The sequence below is a fragment of the Athene cunicularia genome (genome assembly GCF_003259725.1).
Source record: "Athene cunicularia isolate RWA chromosome 1 unlocalized genomic scaffold, athCun1 chr1_part2, whole genome shotgun sequence".
NCBI classification, from domain to species: Eukaryota; Metazoa; Chordata; class Aves; order Strigiformes; family Strigidae; genus Athene; species Athene cunicularia.
This window is the reverse complement of record NW_020799092.1, coordinates 25,660,255-25,676,757: the sequence shown is the minus strand read 5'-3', so window position 1 is coordinate 25,676,757 and position 16,503 is coordinate 25,660,255. Positions and strand designations below refer to the sequence as shown.

Below are 16,503 nucleotides of genomic sequence, written 5' to 3'. Positions count from 1 at the left end.
ACATTAGTCCTGGAACTAATACTTTCCTCAGAAAGTCGCTATTAAAAAAATCAAAATAATTTAAATCTGTGTGCTAGCTCAAGTCAAGGGAAGGGGGAGAAAAGGGGAAACAGCGAGCATGCAGATACATGCAATGGCATAGCTTTAAAGCCCAACGTCTAATGCCCTGCTAACCTTTACAATTCATTACATCTTCTCTATGATGTACAGGCCTCAGACATTTGTAAGTTATTGAACTTTCAAACCATCAGCGGTTGCTGAGGCCAGTACAGCTACACAGACATAGACTCAGGAATACACACACAAGAAGTGCTAGACCTAGGACATGTATAATGCATTCTCTGTATCTGAGAAATCAAAATTATTAATACATCCTCAATAGAAATCTCACATACTTGACTAAAATATTTCTTACCTACAATGTCTTTCCCCAGATATAAATTCAGTAATGTTAGAGAGCCCTTGACTCTACAATACAAACAAGATTTTTTTTCATCTAGAAAACCTCAACCTTAAAACTACAAAGGCAGAAGGCCATGCATCTGATTTTTTTTCCCCTTTAAAAGAAATGAAAGAATTAGGGTGTTAAATTAAACATCTTGATCTGTGCAGTCAAATCAGAATTCTGGCTACTCTCAACAAACCAAATGACCCACTAGCCAGCACTAAATTGCAAAAGAAAGTGCAAATTTCTGATTACTGCCTCCAGGCCTTAAGGGAAGTAGAATGTGAGCGTCCATAGGCAAAATAAAGACGAAGAGAATGGAACGGCCAAAGAAAGACTGAAATGAAACTCTGAAGCAGTGCTTTTTCTTCATGAGGAAACTTGCATCTCTTTGATTAGCTGAAATCACCACTGGTTTTCTCAGCACAAACCACACGTCCATATTGGTAGTAGCAAATGCAGGGAATTAATATAATTCACTGCAGGGAAAGACAGAAGCTGAGCTCATGGACAGGGAGATCTTCCAGCACTAATAAGAATGTAACCCCAATGACAAATCTGTAGGATGAACCTATATTTTATTACAAAACCAACTATCGAACAGGTCATTTAAATGTAGCACTGCCAAACTCAAAACTGCAGGCTTATGATACTGCAAAAGAGAAATCCCAGTATGTCCAGCAGAAGAGGCCAATAAATTACCAATAATATGACAACAGTAGGTAAAAGCTCTCTGGTAGAAGTGCCTGGATGCTCGGACAGGACTCTCTGCTTCGGACATTACTGACTGAGGAACAGCTGGCCATGAAAACTGATTATTCTGCCTCTCTTTTTCTTTGAGGCACAGGGGTTTACAAACTTTCACCTAGGCAGTGGGGGAGCCATGAGCTTGCCACAAGCCCCCATCTCAGTTTTTTAACTGTTTTGTCTTGTAACAGCAATAGAAATTAAGACATGAACAACCAGCCAGTATCATCAGTTACTAGAAAAACAGCTAATTTTATTCCAAGTTATCACTCTTTACTGAAAGACTATGGAAAAGTGTTTCTAAATGGAGGGCAGGGTGGTATTATATTCATAGCTCTCACAGGAAATGGCAAAAGCCCTCTAAGGTGTGATGAAAAAAAACCTACAAAAAAATGGAGAAACTAACGCAGGCAGAAAGGAGAGGGAAGAAAAGATTTCCTATAAACCAAGATTATTCAAAAATGCTAGGTTGTCATGGAAACTGCTCAGGGAGGGTCAGCCAGCCTCACCTTTGGCTGCAAGGATCATCTGTCAATGCCAAAGCACTGCAAACACCACAAACACACACTCAAAATTCACCCGTCAAAATCTTTCCAGTCCAGGCCGGTGCTCTCAACAGCACAGCGTGAAATGAAGTTCTCTCCTTAAAGAGGCTCCTTTCAGCATGAAACAATTCGGTTTAGGAACCAGCCTGATTTTAGTCTACCGCTAGAAGACAAAACCATCTTAAAAAAGATAAATTCTTCACCTCATTTTTCACCTTTCTTCACCTGTAAGTCACCCCTCCCTCCTTTCTTCCCCCACAGTCAAGTACATGTTCTAATTGCAAATGGAGATTTAATCACTCAGTGTTTCAGCGTAGTAGATATATACTGACATGATCGAAGGTATAAGTGTTCAGTTGTCAGGGTTCAGCTCTACTTTCACAGCAGATATAGTGAACAGGCAAGTACAAAGGGAAAAAAAACCAGCTCAAGAAACCAGAACCAACCCCCACCCCACACACCTGAAAAAGAGAAAATACTTCTCCACAGTCACTGAGCAGCCTAAGAAAGGAAGTCAATACACAAACATGTACAGTTACATCTCAAAATCCGGTCTGTGGCTACTCTGGCTCTGTTTGACTCTCCTCCTTCTCTGAATCAGTAATTGCAGCCTTTGCAACTACAAGAAGAAAGTCCAGTGTACCTCCGCCTTGAAGAGCTCTGGCAAGTTGTAGGTTCACTAGCAGAAGCCCTAAGCCTATCCCCCGCACCTCTGTTCAGTGAGGGAGTCAAAAATATTTCATTATTTTGGGGTAGGCTCAGCTCTAAATGCTGAACCTGAAGCTCCTTCACGCTCCTCCCAGAAGTCAGCTCTTTACAGCATCACAGACGGTAAGCGAAACCAACGGATCTGATGCATAGTTTGTGTAGGTTGTTTCACTCGGGTTATGTGCTAACTCGTTTCTAAGTCCAAGAAGCCATGGTATGTAACGCTCACTGAGCTAAAATAAACAGAGACTCAATTTTCTATCCCCCTCCCCACCCATTTTTCTCCTTGAAAAGGGAGGGGCAGAGTGTTTTGGAAAGACGTAATAGCAGAATGGTGGTTAAAAATGAAACATTATCTTGACAAGCCTAAGATAAATGAACGTTCTTGTATAAAGTTTTTTGCATACAGATGGACAACTTGCTGTAGTAAATTGGTTAACAATTTCTGATAAAATGGGAGCTATGTTTTGTGAGCCAAATACACTTTATGGCTGACTGGGAACATACAATTTGGCTTCTCATGTGCTCAGGGAGTGGGAGAAAAGAGCAACAGTTATAAATTCTGAGACATAGGGAATGACTGAAAAAGTGAACTGGTAAGTCTGAGTATCTCTGCATGAGAAAAAGGCCTGTTAATAAGGCTTTGTTGGGCTTTTAAAAAAATACCATTCCTTGACTTGCCTTTGGTAATTTGATACACTAGAAAGGTGCCATTCAGCACGGGGCTGTTAACATCTGGGGTAGGTTGGGTAGGTTGCCTCCACGAGGACATCGGGCTGAACCTGAGCAGGGAAGCAGGAATTTCTGTGATACAATGACCCATTCCTTGGAACACAACACACGGGGAGCAAAAAGATACAGCTCCTCTTGCCTGAAGTCCCCTGCTCTTTTCTTATCAGCAGTAAGTCAAAGAGAAGCAATTTATCTCTCTGGATCTCTCCAGGGCTTGTTCCAAGGGTTGTCCTTGGTCCTTCAGCCTCTGCTTCCTTACCTTTCTACCTCGGCTTGGCAAGTGACCAAACCTTTACCACTCCTTGTCCCCCACATGGGGTTTCTGTGCGGCTTTGCTTTTGGAAACATGCCTGTATTGGGTCACAACCGCTTTAGCTATCTGCTGACACAAAGGAGTTTATCTGTGTGTATCAAGTATTTTTTAAAAAAAGCATGTGAAATTTAGTCAGAATGTGACACAAAATGACCAACCCAGAGCAGTATTATTGAAGCTTGTTCCTTGTACTGGCAGAAATGGAAGAAAAACATCTTGCACACGCATCAGTAAATACTTACAAACAATTCTGCAAGGCTAAACTGGGAGCTGCTTTTGAGTTTTTCACATAAAAGCAGCAATTTATTTTAACAAGGTTCACACAGACACAAATAGCCACACAAAAATAATCAGCAGAGAGCATGAAATAGCATGAAATTAAAGAAAATACTGAACAGCAGTTGACAAGCCTAGAAGAACTTTTAAAAAATAAAATAATTTAAGAAAAATTATTTCTGTATACATTTTATTTAGCCTATTTACAGTAAGTTCTGCTGCACCCTTCTGTTTCTTCCTCCATTTACTTTTGTCATAGAGAGATGATCTGCATAAAAGATGGTTATTTATGAGCAAGCTAATTATCTGCCAGTGTTTATTCTGATCCTGTAATGCATTACAGCAACCACAACACGTCACAGGACCTATACTTACAAAATATAACAGTTTAAAACCATATACACTGGCCCACAAGACACTAAAAGCCATTTTGGGTGAGCACTTGCAGCCCTAAATCTCTATCACGTCTTGAGCTTGAAGGCTGAAACACTTTCAACACCTCTAAAAACATGTCACTCTTTTCAGCTCCTTTATAAAAATGTAGGGGCCTCACTTTATGCCTGTGAAGCAAAAGAGTTTTCAGGTGTATGTATCTTAAAAATTGTTCTTAAAGGAAAAGAAAATAAAGGGAAAAAAAGAACTGTGTTTATTGCACAATCCTACTAGCCAAATACTAATTCATGAACAATAATGTTAGAAACACTTTGGAAACAGAGGATGTAGGTATCAATTTCTTTAAGAAAAGGGAGCAGAACCCCAAAAAAACTTGCAGGGAATTAGTGACAGAGACAGAATTGCAACCTTTATTTTCTAACCGGAGGTAACCTGCTCTTCAGTCATGAGACTCTCTTCTTTTTTGAAAAGTAGAGGGTATTTTCCAATCACTTTTATCTGCAGTGCAAAAGCATGCATGATTTCACAATTTGCCACCCCTAACGTGCATTATGTAGTGAAGCTGGAAGAACCCATTTCCCTCCAAAAACTACTTTGTGCTTAATCTAAAAGGATTTTTTAAAAACAAAGCCTACCATCTTTGCAGGTCTTTCCATTCTCAAGAAGTTTCACACCAGTGGGACATGCACACTGATAAGAGGGCTTGGTAGGAGACATCAAACACAAGTGGGAGCAGCCACCGTTATTAATTCCACATGGGTTTGTAGCTGTTAACATAAATCACACAGATTAATGCTTCTGATAATGGATGACCTCATCTCATGTGTTAAGACATATACAGCATTTGAGTGGTAGAATCGGTGGCAGCAACACAGATTAAAGAAGGAAATGATAAACACAGAACAAGGAAAAATTAATTCCAAGTGTTGAGTAGCAGGGTATTTATGGTACCAAAATGCACGGATGTTGAACATTTCCTTTCTTGGGAAAGTAGCACTCGGGTCTAAACAAGAGCCTTGTTTCAGCTCTGCTCTTCTCATTTTCACAAACTATTCAGCATGTCGGTGCTGAATGTATAGCAGGTTGCATATATAAACCAAAATGCAAACAGCAAATTAACACAATGGTTAAGACACTGGTTATTACACTGAGCTAGTCTTGGCTCAATATAATCAGCCAAATTAACACTACTTTCCATTCAGGAACTACTACTTGGAAAAAATAAAAATACCATTTTGCCTAAAGTTATGGCACATGAAACAGAAAAAGGAATACGACAACAGGATAAATGTGGCAGGCAGAAAAGAAGCAATAGATATCTTTTTGCAGTTGAAAAAACAATGTTGAGAATATTTGGTTTCTCTTTGGGTCTTTTCCCAATCTCTGCATTGGAAAAATTGCATCATGACGCGAGCGAAGCCACCCACCGCCATACAGAAAGATTAATTAAGATTTTTTTTTTAAAATCAGTTCCAACTTGCAGTTAAAAAAAGAAAGCAAGACAGCTTACCATTTGGCTGCCTCTTTTGGCTGAAAGCATGGATATCCATGGGAGAGAAGATGTTGGAATGTATTTCACGCAGGTCCTCCCCAGAGTACTTGCTGCAGGCCAAGATCGAATGCGTGTTCCAGTCAGTCCAGTACAACGTGTCCCCAAACAGCGTCAAAGCAAAAGGATGTGGAAGGGAGCCTTTAACCACTGCTTGCCTAACAGAGCACAGGGAAGAAAATTAATGCTGAAACACAATTCATGCTACGGTTTTGCTTGAGCATAGCTTTGGTGAACAGTGTTGATCAAAACTTTCTATTTATGGGGAAAAAAATACAGCGCACCTGCTTTTGGGGAATGATATGGGGGAACAACTATTTTCAGGCTGCCTAATAATGCTGAAATGGCCAAGAGATGCCAATGTAAATCCTTACTTAGGTCTGTGGCTATCTCTTAGCACCCTTTTAACACTCGATCCCCTTGAGGCCTTACGTCACCATGCGCATGTGGAGGGAACCCCACGCCAGCTGGTTTTATGCAAGTCTAACTGCTACCTGCTGATTTATGATGTCCATCATTTTCAGTCTCAGCAGATTTTAAACTGGGACAGCATTTGGTCAATTAACAGTCCATCCATCTCTTCAGTTTCCATCTTTGAACCATCAGAAAAATACTCTAATGGCAAATAGTTTCACTACACAGAAATCTTTAAAGTTATCTTTTTGGATTCATTATTATGATAATTATTAAGCTATTGTTTTTTATTATGAGCAGTGCCATTAAACAGAGTTCTACTGATCTTCTGCCATGGTAATGGTAACATTTCTGAGCAAACTGGGTCACCGCCTGTCTCCAGGTTCATAAACAAAATTAAAGAGTATACCCATATATTTTATGTATATATACAAACACATGCTCATTAGCCATCACAAAAATGCAGCACAAACATTACTGAAGACAGTTTTTCCAGGTTCTTGTGATGTAGCAGCTAATTATCTGTACCCAGGTTCTTCAGAACTAGAATTAAGTAGCTCAATTCTTATGGTTATTTTATTCAGAAACACAGAAAAGCTTTGGATGGAGAGGATCCTGGAGGTCACCTGGACCAACACCCTGCTCAAACCAGGGCTGCACAAGTACCATTGACACAAGTGCTTCTTCCCACCTCCCTTCTTCTGGATGTGGGTGCGCTTGTGTTCCCATGTACACAAGCTCCCTCCAAAGCGGGGAGATGGCCGTCCCTCTCTGGGCCTGAAAGCCTAAGGGACTGCTACACAGCTCTACTGCTCCTTCGGGTATAGGGCACACTATGAACACCAGCCTCCCAATTTTCTTTTTGCAGGGAAGAGAGTCATTATCTGTATATTTACTGAGAAAACACCACCACACTGTAAGCATCACTTTGCAAAGAAGTCGGTAACTGAAGTGGCTTAGCAGAGAACAAAAATACTCTTATTTTCCAAATATTTTCTGTTAAAATAGAACAGAAAAGCATATTAAAGCAAGAAACTCGAAGGTGTCTTCTGCCAATGATTCTGAGTACAAAGAGACTGCAGTCATTATCGCTCTTTCACCTTAGCTTCGGGAAGAAGATGTATTATCTTTAAAGCTTCTATTTTTTTCTGCTCCCAAGAACAACACATACATTCCCTTACTTGTCATTCCAGTGTTCCAATTCTACACCAAACAAAATTTTCTATTTCTTGATATTTTGCACTCAAAAGTAGGACATATTATCTTTTCTTTCTTATCTCTGTCTGGAGTCAGGTATATATTTGCTTCTAATTAAATGCACCAACTAAGCATCTTACAAAAGACTATTGTAATATAATTTACAGCTGAAACCTATCAGCCAAACAGTGAAGCCAGAATGACACAACACACTCCCATACCAAGAATAAAGGCATTCTAACTCTGTAAACATTTTTACCAACACCACCCCAAATGCTAAATGCCTTCAGATTTGAATAATTTTAGTTTATAGTAGGCTTGGGGACTAAGTCTTTATGACAAATTTATGACATTTGTCATATGAGACAGAAGCAATAGAAGTCTAAAGTTCTCCCTATAACCAAACCTGCACCAAAGACAGCATTCCCATGCACAAGGGAAGCCACATTTTTCCGAAGCATTCTGATTATCGTGCAATTCACTTAAAAAAAAAAAAACAAAAACAAACGACAACCAAACAACCCAGAAAATTTTTCAATGCCATTAGTGCACACAAAATAGGTGGGAATAAATCTTTGACAATATGTCAGACGTGCCCAACTTTCGGCCAACCATCTATTCAAATGACAATGCATAAGGTGAACTGTGACCCTTATTTAAACCAGCCCTTATCTGGAGAGATCCAGGAACGCTTCATTTGGCTGCACCATCAGCCACAACCTTGAAGCAATTACTCTTAAGCTTGTAGGACTTTTCTCAGCAGGTATAAGGAACCATCACATGAAAATGGCTTTGGGCCCAAATACATCAGCATGTATTTCTTGCATCTCAGTCAGGTAACTATTCCCAGTAACAGGTACTCCATATCCCCCGTTCCCAGCAAGCCATTACAAGGTGATAGCTCACTGCCAATCAGCAAAACCAGAAGCTTTTTTTCCCTCTTCAAACATATTCCCCGGGCCGCAGCGCCGGCCTCGCTGAATGGCAGCCTCAGGATGTGTATCAGCACAACAGCAGTGGGTGAGTTGTGCTAAACAAGCTTCCACAGCCTAATGGGGGAGCAGGGGGGGAAAGGCTGGAGAGCCAAGATGCTAAAAAAACAGAAAAGGAAGGGGAGAGGGAGCAAGAACTGTCCTGGGAGCTGCCGTGAAGCAGATAACTGCTTTAGCACGATCTGTGTTAGGAACATCAGAGCTCTAGTTTTGGTGGGTGAGAAGAGGGGTCCCAACTTCTGCCTTGACTGATTATTAAGTACCACCCAGGGGTGAATGAAGGGGACCAGAAGGTCACCCGTAGCACTCAACTGCTGTGCACAGTTGACAGGAGCAGGCGCTTCCCACCAGCGCCCGTGTGGGGTTGGGGAACAGCCACGTCTCCACATTTCTGGCCTTGCTAATAAAGCCACCGACCTGGGTACCAGGTACGGTGCCGCAGGTGTAATTGGACTGACACGGCCTGACAGGTCTTTGGTGGCAACTACCTTCAGCCTCTACATTTATCAGCCTGGGCTTGATTGGAACAAGCGATACGACAGCAAAAAGCACTACATCCTATTATCCTTCACTAAGCTCTTCTGTTCTTTCAAACTGCTGTACTCCTATCATTAGTCTCGTTAAAAAGAGACACCAGAGATGATGAGCAAGAGAGAGATGAGGATAAGGAGTAATGTTATTCATCCAGGAGACATCTCTAGGGCTTCAGCAACATGCAAATTGGCTACATATTAGATGGCACTAAGCACACACTAAGTTTAATAATCTTCCCCACGCCAGGCCTATAATCACACAAATTTGCCTTAAAAATCTTGAAAGCAATTGACATTTAAAATGTCACCATCTCTACTTTGTTTAGTTAGCTGGGAAAGAAATGCAGAAAGGGACAGCAGAGAAGGAAGGTGGGGAGAGAAAGAGAGAAAGAAAACAAGCAATTTCCACAGAAATTAAATTTCATCTGTGCTGCATATCACAATTTCCTAAATACAACTATTTATAGTATCATCATGGTAATCAGAGATGCAATTACAATAAAAACTTATTATAGTAAAGAGTTTTCTACTGCCTGAAGAAAACGTAGATCCAATTTAAATACATCCACCTTTGTTCCATCTTATTCTGTTAAAGAGGCCTGTGAAATACTTTGTGAAGATAAAGAAAAAGGAAACAAGTAACAAACAAGTTAAAGCAGGCATTACAAAAGGGGCTACTGAACTCTGGAACAGAGTACATACATTAAAATTCTGAGACAATCTATCCCATTTTAGACTAACAACAAAAAAAGCTCCTGCTTCAGGATAATATACACTTCAGACAAAGACTAAACTCGCCTGAAATAAAAATTGAGAGTAAAATGACAAAAAAAATCAACTGTATCACGACCACGATTTCCTCAATCTGCCTTTATTTTTTTCAACTAATACTAGCATTCAAATCCAAAACTAGATTATAGCTATGAAATTTAAGAACTCTTCCCAGCAAAAGAAAGCCACCAAAAATCAAGAGAAATTTAAAATATTGTCATAATTTTGATTTTTTTTTTTTCCCTAGAATGTCAACAGATGCTTTATATGCAAGCATAATAGCATTCTCCACAAAAATAAACACACTTTCCATTAACCAAATTCCTTCTATTCTGGCTGCATTACAGTTCTCTAATTTCAAAAACTGATCAGAACACCTGCAGGAAACCTGGGGTACTTTAGACATCCTGGCCTGTATATCTCTAAACCATTAACATTCCAGCTTCACCATAGTGAAACTCCTTTCAGGTGACCCCTGAAGCTGCCTGCGTTCAATCTCCAGGGCACGGTGCAAGAATTTTCACATTTAGGTTGCAATGCATTTCTCCATGTCCCTCTGGAGGATCCCATATGTATCACCAACTCCTATGCAAGCAGACAGTGAAAAAAAAAATTATCTACTGCTGTGCCAGTTTTTGCAATCCCATTTCAAATACAACTGTGAAGACAGGGAAAAAGTTAAATCATCTGAATACTATAGTCTTGATGCTAAAGAGTGAATATAAGAGAACTCCACTGAAGCTCTCTCTTATGCCTCTAAACTCCACTCACCCAGAATAAGAAGGGTAAGTAAAGACTTATGATAAAAACGAAGGATTAAATCAACCAGCTAGTGAGACAGCGTGCACATGGGTAATTCAGTTGTCCAGCCTGGACAAGTGACCGTGCATTGCAGCTACGGGCAGGCTCATGGCAGTGACCTTTTCCGCCAGCGGGACAAGTTCTGTAGCGGGATGTCCATCCACAGCCTGAGCCAGGGAGGATCAACCACCGTGCCAAACAGGTTGTTCAGAAAGCACAGAAACGCCTTATGTTTGCTTGATCACTGCCACTGATCTGAGATACTTTAACTTCAGAAAGCTAATCCAAATCGCCAACAGTAAGGTACAGTGACAGAGTTACACAGAAAATGTAAATGAACTTACACGGGTATACGTACATTTACCACTGCATTTATTACCCAGGGATCTGTTTCTGTAACCTGAAGAATGAATTTGAGTACCTGCTTTTTAGGATACCATAGCTCATTGATCTGGGGAAATAATAATGACCAGCTATTTTTAGCGTAGGTATACATCTATCTCGCTTGCTAAATAATTTGGGACAGACTAATTCTGCCTGCAAAACGAAGAAATTCATTAATGCGATACACTATGCAATCCCCATAATTAACAGCCAGGAAAATTTCGGTTTTAAGTAGCAAAGAACTGGAACAGGAGCATAAAATGGAGTGGACATTTAAGTTTTCATTTGAAGTTCATACTCAGTAGAATGTGCTAATGATACTAAAATGAGCAGGCTCGGTGTTTGTACTGTTTGTTCGGAAAAAGTGCACACCACCACCCTTTTCTGCTGCATTTTCTTACACCAGCTTCATTTGGGAGGGATACACATCCTTGCTGGCACCTGGACATTATATTTTTAATAAGGAAAAACAGTATCTAACATCATTTCTTTCCCAGGAAATATTTCCACGTAACCAGACTTGTACCTTTCTTGGGATGTCTCCTTGGTCTTTTTATTTCTATTATGAGAAAAACCCTCTTCTGATGTGACCACAGTAATACTGACACTATAGTTATGAACAAACAGGAGAAGCAGAAACTACTTGCTTTGTTTTCATGCTCCTGAATTTCAGCCATTACAAGCCCAGCAAGGCACTGTAGCGAAGCATTCTATTATGTCTTCGTAGGCAATTCCATATACACTGGCAAAATTTACCATAATGGCATCCAACAACAATACAATATTAAGAGCTGCCAATCCATATCAACCAGAGGTAAAAGCTTTCTGATTAGCCTACATACTGCTGAAAAAGTCTGTAATGGATGCTCATATCTGCATTTACTGAATTTTAATTTCTTTTCCTTATGCTATACCAGATCAATTTTCAGTTAAAAATACCTGGGGGCTACATTCTTATCAGGCCTTGGGTTGGGGGTTTTTTTCCCCCTCTTGGTATAAGAAAAACAAAACAGAAAGTTGTTACACTGCAATTACCATCACATCTTCCTTCATGAAGGATTAAAAATTGAAAGACCTGTCTTCTAAACCTTGCTTTTAGTTCTCATCACGTTAAAGAAGGCGTAGAACAGACAGGCTTGCATGAAGCAAATTATAGTATTTTACACAAAAACGTTTCTCTCCTCTCTCCATCTACAGATTACTTAATGCCCGAGGAATCGCGAGAATTACACAGTTTTGACTTTTGACAACTGGAAATATTAGCAAGTGGCCCAAGCACGCACAGCACGAATCCTGCACACCATCAGATGAAGCAGGATGAAAGACCAACAGACAACCACGTAACTCCACACCAAGGATGCCCCAAGGAGGGCAGGCAGCTCCCCTTCCCTCAGAAGTTTACAAGGTTTCCTCTCCTGCCAACCTAACAAAAACATTTGCTAAACAAACTTGGAAAACTAAGCTGGATTTTTGCCATGAATGCTTGTTCAAATATTCCTATCAGAATACAAGCCTGGTTCTAATTACCTGAGAAAGTAAACAGGAAGGATGACTTGTGGGGTATAATACTGTCTTTTAAAACCAAAATATGTTCTTTTCTGATACTTCTTTAAGCCACGATTGCCATGTGTTTCCAGAATGTAACAAATGACGGGTCTAGCAATGACATTTTAAATCACACCTTCAGTGAAAGTCTGAAAAGGTCAATCAGAAGTAAAACCATTGAGAGAGGAGAAAAAAAAAAAAAAAAGTCACTGACCCACAAAAAGTCATTCTGTGGGTCATTTTTCAGGCAAACACCATCATGACACATGGCAAGATGGGAGGACTGTGGGAAAGCAGCAGGAAGACACGAGGAGGGTTAAGACGAGGTGCATGGGTAGATCCACTGAATGCCGAGCGGTCTGTGGGCTTCCTCACCAAAGCTGCTCCTCCTTTGCTTTCAGCAGGGCTGTGATCCTGAACTAACTCTGCAGTTCCCATCTCAAGTCTCAGAAGCAGTAATGATAAACTGCTCTGTTGATCCACCCGGGCTAATCACCCTGTACTATGTATTTTTATTTAAAGGCTGCAAATACGCAGAGGCCTGTGACCTAGTGACTCTAGTTTTACACACACGGTGTAAAACACACAGACAACCACAGATGTTTTGAAGCTCCACCTTTCCAGCATTTTATTTCAGAAGCACCTTGGGGAAGAACCAAGAAATTCACCCTAACTCTGTGTCCAAATAGTCTAATTAATTCTGCCTATGCAGGCTTCTCTAGCAGTTTTAATTAGGGCACTATTTGTCTTCTGCTCTGGCCTGTAATGTGTTGGTGAGGTACTGAAATAGGCTTTTCACCACAGACTCTTTCTTTTTCATTGCTTGAGGGTATTAAAAATTTTTTATCTCGCAGAAATATACACAAAGATATACAGAGAATGCAAGATTTTATACCTCGCATGCGATGTCATATTGTACACATCATACACAAATAATGAAAACGAAACTCTCCTAAATGCAGGGACACGGTATATTTAGCGTTTCATCAAATCTGCAACTAATCATCTGGCAGACAGACATGAGCTGATGCTTGAAAACAGAAACTAGGAAAATCAATGCTTGAGCGCAAACTTAAGACATTCACCTCCTCGCAAGAGCTTCCCAGCTTTCTGACAGTTGCTGAAAGTATGTTTTCTTACAGTGGCCTCAAAACCCATCTCATTAGCACAAACACTTCCTGGGGGACCTTGTAAGTGCATTTCCCTTCAGCCAGTAACGTGTTAACTTATTAATTAGAACTGCTGCTGCAGGGTAAAGGAAGAGAAAATTAATTCAAGAGCTGCCTTAGCAGGCCAACCTATCTTGGGTACTCTACTCACAGGAGAGCTGCCTGCAATTCAGTTTTGTTTAATTAGTCCCACAAAAAGCAACTGTTCGTTCTGATAAGAGCGGAGCGAGAGCTGCAAAAAACCAAACCCATCTCTTCTATGCACCAATTTAATTTTTTAATTATTACATTTTGACATGAAAAACTGTTCGTTCCTTTCTCTCTCTGGCAAACCAAGGGCATTAGTCATCAACTTCGGCGCTCTTCCCCTTTATTCTAATGAGCCCATCACTGGAGTAGCTAGGGCTAATAAGTCCCAGGGATAGTAGGTAACGAAGGATACATCATCCCTGTAAAATTTGCTGTAGAGGTTCTCTCATGAATTTAGACTCTACCACATATTTACTGAGTGCCACTGCCAGCACTGTCATGCTGCTCACTAGTTTTGATGCAGAGGCTCACGACTCCAAAGGAAGCTTATCTAGGTCCTGTCCAAAGAGGTGACCAAAAAAAAAAAAAAAATTAAAAAAATCAAGGCCTCCTTTGTTTCTCTCCCTGCATATTCCTCCCACCTGCCTACTATACTCTTCCACTACCCAGACCCCTGCAAGCAAGAAGCAAAGCATCCATGCATATCAATGTCCTTCTCTGACATATAAATCTTTAAATTTTAATTCTTGCATAGTGCCAGGCGTAAAGATGTGATAGACTACAGGAATAAAAAGACAAAAAAAAGTTACGGATTTCTTACAGATTTAGAAATATGCCGAGAACGTTTCCCTTCCACTCATTCCAAGTTTTAGACCACTGAGGTCTGAACCTCAAAACTTAGTGTCAGTGACACTAATTAAAATATTTTCCTGTTTACATTGTATTCTCTCTCACTATCCAAATCACAAAAGCAGTTTTCTTTGAACTGTTTGAAATTAGGTTTTGATACAAAGATGTTAGCTCCTGCTATATCTCACTTCCCCCAAAGCAATTAAAACTCCTGTCATCCTGCTTTATGCGAAGCTTTTACAATCACATTTATCTGCTATACTCTTTCCCACCTCATGTTATGCAACACTAAAAAAGTGGAGACAATTCAAATCTCTACTCATCTGCTTCCTCTGTTGAATGTTACTTAAGTTACTATTTGGATCTAGAACACAATATTTTAATGAAGCTGTATGTCTTTCAATAACTCAGTTGCCTTTTTCTTTTCAATAGCTCCAGAAGCACAAATATTTTCTCAGACGTGTTGACAGTAGGTAAAGCAGCAGGAAAACTTGTAACACTTTGCAACAATAAAACAAAAACATAAATCTGTTTTAATTAAGAGGAAAAAAAAACCCCACCTTTGCAAATATAAAACAGCAGTTAGAAGAATGGTCTAAATATCAAGAACAAATCACTAGAAGTTTCTAAATAAACCCAGAAGTCTGTTTTAAGTTAGATTACACACCCAGTGATAATGATCTTCTCTTCCCCCATTCTTAACTCTAAAGGAAAAAGACTCTAAAAGGTGGCCCCCTTAAAAGGGGATTTTAAAAGGCAATGGTGGAAAAAAGTTGGTCCAGTTACACAGTGTCATCTTTTCACAAGGAGAGAAGGCTATTTGATCATTCTACCTGTGTCTGTACAGTAACCATTTTCTCCAGCTCCACACCCCAATGCATCTTATATCTCTTGGCCAACCACTCAGGAAAGCAGGCATCACAAAAAGAATTTTTACTTTTTACAAGTTTTCCTTTGCAAATAGATGGCTGTGAAGACATGAGCGACCCTAAACCTCCTGTATTTGACCCACCTGACAAGAGCAGCAGCTGAAATAAGCTGCCCAAATCCACGTTGTTGAGCTGTCAGACCCAACAAGAGTGCACAGGGGACACAGACAGGAGGAAGGGATAACGCTGGGTGAAGGCATGTAAGAAGCCAGGGATGGCAAGGAGGAGGGAGGAAAAAAAGGAGGTACGTGCACGCACAGGGCATAGGAACACAGAGAGAGAAGCCAGAGGGACTGCTGCTGGGGTGGAGGGATAAGTAGAAATCCTTCTAAACCCAGACGTTGTTAGTGCTACTGTTCACAGAAAAATCTGATTAGCTTTTCTATTTTTTGGGGTGGCGATGACTGGAAGACTGAAGGCTTTGTGGGGTTTGTTTGTTTTTCACTTAAACAGAAGATCTCGAGGGTTTTTGGTTTTGTCTGCAGAATTAGAAATTGTCTTTTCTTTTTTAGTATTAGAAAATCAGTTATTGAAAACAGTTAATAAAATAAATAAGAGCTAAAGTACAGAATTACAGCTGTAAAATATCATATTGAGAAAGGTGAATTTGCTGAATAACTGAAAGACAGTATTTAACAAAAAAAGAATCACTTCAGACAACCCCAGAGGTTCTTTTTTTCTGAAGACAGACAGAGGCTAAGAGGTCACAGCAGAGGAAAAAAAAAATACATAAAACCCCATTGTAGAACAGCTTAACTTCTACAATTCTTTCCCCCCCCACCCCCCGTGATGATGTAATTGTAAAGAATAAAAAACAAACCAAAAATGCCTGGATACAGATGTTGACTATTTTCTGAATCTTCAGAACTTTCGCACATGCCTAGGGAAAAACAGGTGCTGTTAGAAGTGGTGCGTGCTTCTGAGCGCTTAAGGGAAGTCATATGTGCTTTCCTCTCTAAAGACTATTTCCCTTTCTCCCCCTCAAATGGGAACATATTAGCATACTGCCATGAAATATCTCCGATATATTTCAGAGTCAGTTAAAAAAATAAAGCTAACTTTAAAGTATTAGACTAATTGTTTCGGTTTTAATAGATATTTAAGAAAGAATTAGTAGATCTAAAGTCTAAATTACTTGTCTATACAGGTCTTTATTACTAGTTTCACCAATTCCAGAGAAT

At 40.0% G+C, this 16,503-nt stretch overlaps 1 protein-coding gene across 2 annotated transcripts in view; it reads right to left on the bottom strand.

Moving 5' to 3' along the window:
• Positions 1 to 16,503, bottom strand: part of LRP6 (LDL receptor related protein 6) — a 106,664-nt gene that overhangs the window by 54,364 nt on the left and 35,797 nt on the right. Inside the window, exons 3-4 of one of the 2 annotated variants that reach the window (XM_026867898.1) lie at positions 5,670 to 5,866; positions 4,795 to 4,926 (exon numbers count right to left, since the gene is read on the bottom strand). In XM_026867898.1, coding sequence (XP_026723699.1) covers positions 4,795 to 4,926; positions 5,670 to 5,866 — 329 coding nt within the window. The remainder of the gene's footprint in view (positions 1 to 4,794; positions 4,927 to 5,669; positions 5,867 to 16,503) is intronic. The other variant, XM_026867897.1, reaches the window with a different exon arrangement.